Raw genomic sequence first — 4,154 nt, 5'->3', positions numbered from 1 at the left:
TGCCCACACGCTCCTGTCAACATGATGTAAAATGCATGCACTGAAATGTGTGCAGTATGTTATTTTGCATGCACATGCACGTGATTATGAGTGTGTATGTGTGTGTGTGTGTGTGTGTGTGCACGGCGTACCTGCGTTGTGCTTTGCCAAATACTTGTCTTTGTACTGTTTCTTCTTCTTGCCAAACCAGGTGCAGCTGGCCTGCTGCTCCTGCTTGGTCTTCTCCATGGCTATACATGCCACCCGCCTGCAACACACACAAGTCCAGTTCCAAAGTCTTGGAATTTACAACTAACAATTTCCAGGCATGGAAAAGTTTTGGTAACCTCACATACTAAGAAAGTTTTGGAAAAGCCATTGAAATTAGTTTCACATACCTGTATAACAAATGATGTGACCACTGGAAACCCAATGATATGTATATTTTTTAACAGTTTCTGACTCTGATAAATGTCTTCCCACTGCCATGTTTTCTTAAAAAAAATAAATGAAAACAAACAGAAAAACAAAAGGATACAGAAAAAGAAAAAAATCATTTCATTTTGTAAAAAAGTATTAAGAAAAAAAAATTGTCCAATATTTTTTAAGAGCCTGTGGGTTTAAAAGGCACGTGTTCTTTAAAAACCAGCAGGAAAATTATTAAGCCGATGTCACCGGTGGAGACAGGGACGTCCGGAGACACCGACGGGAGACACCGGCACCACCGACTAGTATGAAAAAAATGATCATGATAAGACTTTTTTTCCACATCACCCAGCCCTAAATACAATACATCATTTGATGAAAAAAGCCACATTTTTGGGTTATTTTTGAAAAAAAAAATTGTCTGATTTGATTAAAAAATTCCCCAAACTGTAAAAACTGAAAATATCTGTTTTTCAAATTTCCCCCAGGTTTGTGAAACAAAGCTTCATGACTTTTCCAAAACCTCTGGGGTATATTTAGTTTTAATTTCAAAACTTGTAAATCTTGTAAATCGCTACTTGAAAATTCCATGACTTTCCAGGTTTTTCACCACCATATCAGCCCTGACAGAACATTATATCCGTTTGAATTCTGCATTTGGGAAAAAAAAATGAAAAAAGTAAATTATTGTAATTTTTACTTTGGCGAGTAACTTTTGTTCCTGGACCAGTGGAAGTTAAACCTCCATTATTTAAGGAAAAGTGCCTCAAAGAGTTAACGCCAGAATAAATCTGTAAATCTGTGTATTTTCCCACTCACCACTCCTGCAGCTCTGGCGACGGGATGAGGCCCGCCGTGCCGTTTTTGGTGTTCTCCAGCTTCCCCTGCCACCAGTTGTGGTCGTCCTTGGAGATGATCTGGATGATGTCGCCCACCTGGAAGCGGATGCCGGCCTCTTTGCAGGGGATGAGCTCGTCTTTGGACGGGTCATACTCAAACTGAGCCCTCACGTAGATCTGTGACGAAAAAAGCGCAGACGTTACACGAGTGAGCTGAGTGAGGGACGGGATGTCGGTGGTGGTTTTTCGGAAATGGTCGTTTTTGAGTTAACTGAGAAAAGTGAAATCTGAAATCTGACAGACAGCAGGATCAGAGTGGCCTTTGCATGTGGCGGCAGCAGAAAGTGCAGTGCTGACTCTCGGGGGTTAACAGGGTGGGGCTGTGCTTCGGTTTCCAGGTTGGAAACTGGTTTCCAAGGATGAGCTTTCTCCAGTGAGACAAACCCAGAACCTGCTGGGATTTTAACGAGCCTCTCAACACGCGGGTAATTTCGGCACAGGCACCGTTTATGTGTCCATTAGTTCAAAACAACACTCATTATCCTGCTTTTGTTTTTTTCAGTTTTAACCGCACAGATTTACAGTCCGTGTGAGGCTGAGCTGCTGGGAGCGATGCGACTTAAAGGGATAATGCAGAGTTTTTGGGGTATTTATCTATAGACAGTATATTACAAACAGCAGATGTCAGTCAGCACGGCCCGAGTTTAGAGAAGCAGACTGAAGTCCGACACAGAAGCTGAGCGACGTACTGCTGTGAGCGGGCTCAACAGAACAAAACCAAGAAAAGAAATGGATTTTAGCCACCAAAAAACAATGTATAGAGAGTATTTTCAGAGCTTTACCATAACGTCAAACGTCAGTCTCTTCAAAGTCAAACTCCACTGAGGAAAAACAGTGATTTAACATCTGTGATCACAGAGCTGCTGCTGTCCTGCTGCCTCCAGCAGTTTACGTGTTACTGTGACTTTAGTGTTTAAAGCCGTGTTTCCACGCACTGTCATGGACAAAATGTCAAAACTTTTCAATTCATTTTTATGGACCTTTTTTTTTTTTTTCCAACAACAAAATCAACCCAAATTTTTAAGTTTTCTATACAAATCACCCAAAAAATTTAAAGAAAGAAAAAAAAGAAAAAAAAAACAAAACACCAAAACTTTTTAAAATTTTAAACCTGTTTTCTTTTCATAAAAAATATTTCTATAACACTGCCAAAAATTAATTTTTGTATAAAAATCACCAAAACTTTAAAAAAGAAGACAAAAACCACCAAAAAATAAGATTTTTATAAACTTCACCAAAAGAAAAAAGAAAAGAAAAAAAGAAATAGAAAAAAAATCTAAATCACTCTGGTTTTTGCCGATGAAGCTGTTCTGGTCAAACCCGTTAAAACCGGCTGTCTGGAAAAGCAAAGCAGTAACGATACACTCAATAAAGTGCACATTTAAACTGTTATTGATTTGTTTAGGTGGCTTTTTTATTTTTTAGGTGGTTGAAATTCGGTATATTGTCAGACTCCAGTCTGATTCTCTAAACTGGGGCGTAAAAACTGGCATCTGTTTTATGTAATACACTGACTGTGGGTGAGTGCAAAACCACGTAATAATCCAAACTATCCCTTTAAGTGTAAAGGTTTTTTGGGCTTTTTTTTGGGGGGGGGGGGGGGGGGGTGAGTCTGTCTCTTACCTTCACAGACATTTTGTCCTTGATTGGAGGTCTGGATACGATCTAGGATTTGAAAGCATCACATACATCATGCAGCAGAACGGCTTTGCAAAGTCTAAACAGCAGCATGGCGGCCAGGTGGGGGGGTGGGGGGTGGGGGGGTGATGGTGGTGAGACAGGACAGCGAGGTACAGGTCCTCTTTTGGAGCGGCGGGACGTAGTCTTACCCTCGTTACACTTTTTAAATATTTACCAGCCGTCAGACAGATTATAAACTGTGAGTCAGAGCTGTGGCCCCTGCAGCTCCTCTGTGCTCTGAGGTGGTCTGATGTGGACTCTGCCGCCCCCTGTTGGCAGGATCAACCACAACATCCTGGGATGCCACACTGAGAGTCAGACGGTGTGATTTTGGGGTGAGTGATGCTGGATTACTGACACATGAGGACGCTGAGGCGGGGTGAGGGGACGGTTACGGTGGATCGTGTCTGACTGTGGGTCAGTGCGTCAGCAGGATTTCTGCCGCTGCAGTGCCTGTGCCGTTATTACCACGTACAGATGTAAGTGAAGGCGGTGAAGAGCGTCACTGTCACGCTGACAACACAACAGCCGTCACTCATGTTGACTCAGTGTATTAATTTAACCCTTTGAAATCTCAGCAAATTGGCTTGATTGCTTTCAAAAGCATGAAATGTGCAACGACAGGGGACATTTCTGAAAAATATATCAATAAATAAAATCCAACCATTTAATTTAATAAAATACAAATAAATAATAAACGTAATTGAAATAAGTAACAACTACATGAGAAACTACGCAAATATTAGTAAGACTTTAGTTAAAAGTAAAAAAAACAACAAAAAAAAACCAGAAAATGTATTGAAAAAAATTTCTATCAAAAGCAGTAATTTCTTATCTTTTTTTCCCCTTAAAAATTGACTAATTAGTGACTGATTAATGGGAATCAGGCCACTGGAAGCTGTTTAAGGAAACTGACGTCCCGAACTGCTGCGTCCACTGTTGGACAGTTAAAACAAGCAATTTAAAGATGTGGCATTAGAACTTTGATTATTTTCAGATATATTTAAGACCAAACGATTTAAAATAAAGGCTTTAAATAAAATAAATTAAAAAAAAAACAGCTTAATCAGAGTCCGTTCATGCTGATTCTGACGCTCCCGTTTGGATCAAGTCTCTGGTTTTGAAAAAAATGTGATATGTATGTTGAGTCCTGCACTGAGTGACGGCTGT

The 4,154-nt window shown here is 40.3% G+C and overlaps 1 protein-coding gene across 1 annotated transcript; it reads right to left on the bottom strand.

The window, feature by feature from the left end:
* Positions 1–84: 84 nt before the first annotated feature.
* Positions 85–2,965, bottom strand: LOC121966670 (peripheral plasma membrane protein CASK-like). The gene is made up of 3 exons (XM_042516739.1): positions 2,928–2,965; positions 1,225–1,421; positions 85–247 (listed from the first exon to the last, which is right to left on the bottom strand). The coding sequence occupies exons 1-3, from the start codon at positions 2,937–2,939 to the stop codon at positions 85–87; spliced, it is 372 nt and encodes a 123-aa protein (XP_042372673.1). The 5' UTR covers positions 2,940–2,965.
* Positions 2,966–4,154: the final 1,189 nt, after the last annotated feature.

The sequence above is a fragment of the Plectropomus leopardus genome, unplaced genomic scaffold, assembly GCF_008729295.1.
Source record: "Plectropomus leopardus isolate mb unplaced genomic scaffold, YSFRI_Pleo_2.0 unplaced_scaffold25467, whole genome shotgun sequence".
Taxonomy (NCBI): domain Eukaryota; kingdom Metazoa; phylum Chordata; class Actinopteri; order Perciformes; family Serranidae; genus Plectropomus; species Plectropomus leopardus.
This window is presented reverse-complemented; position numbering and strand designations above follow the sequence as displayed.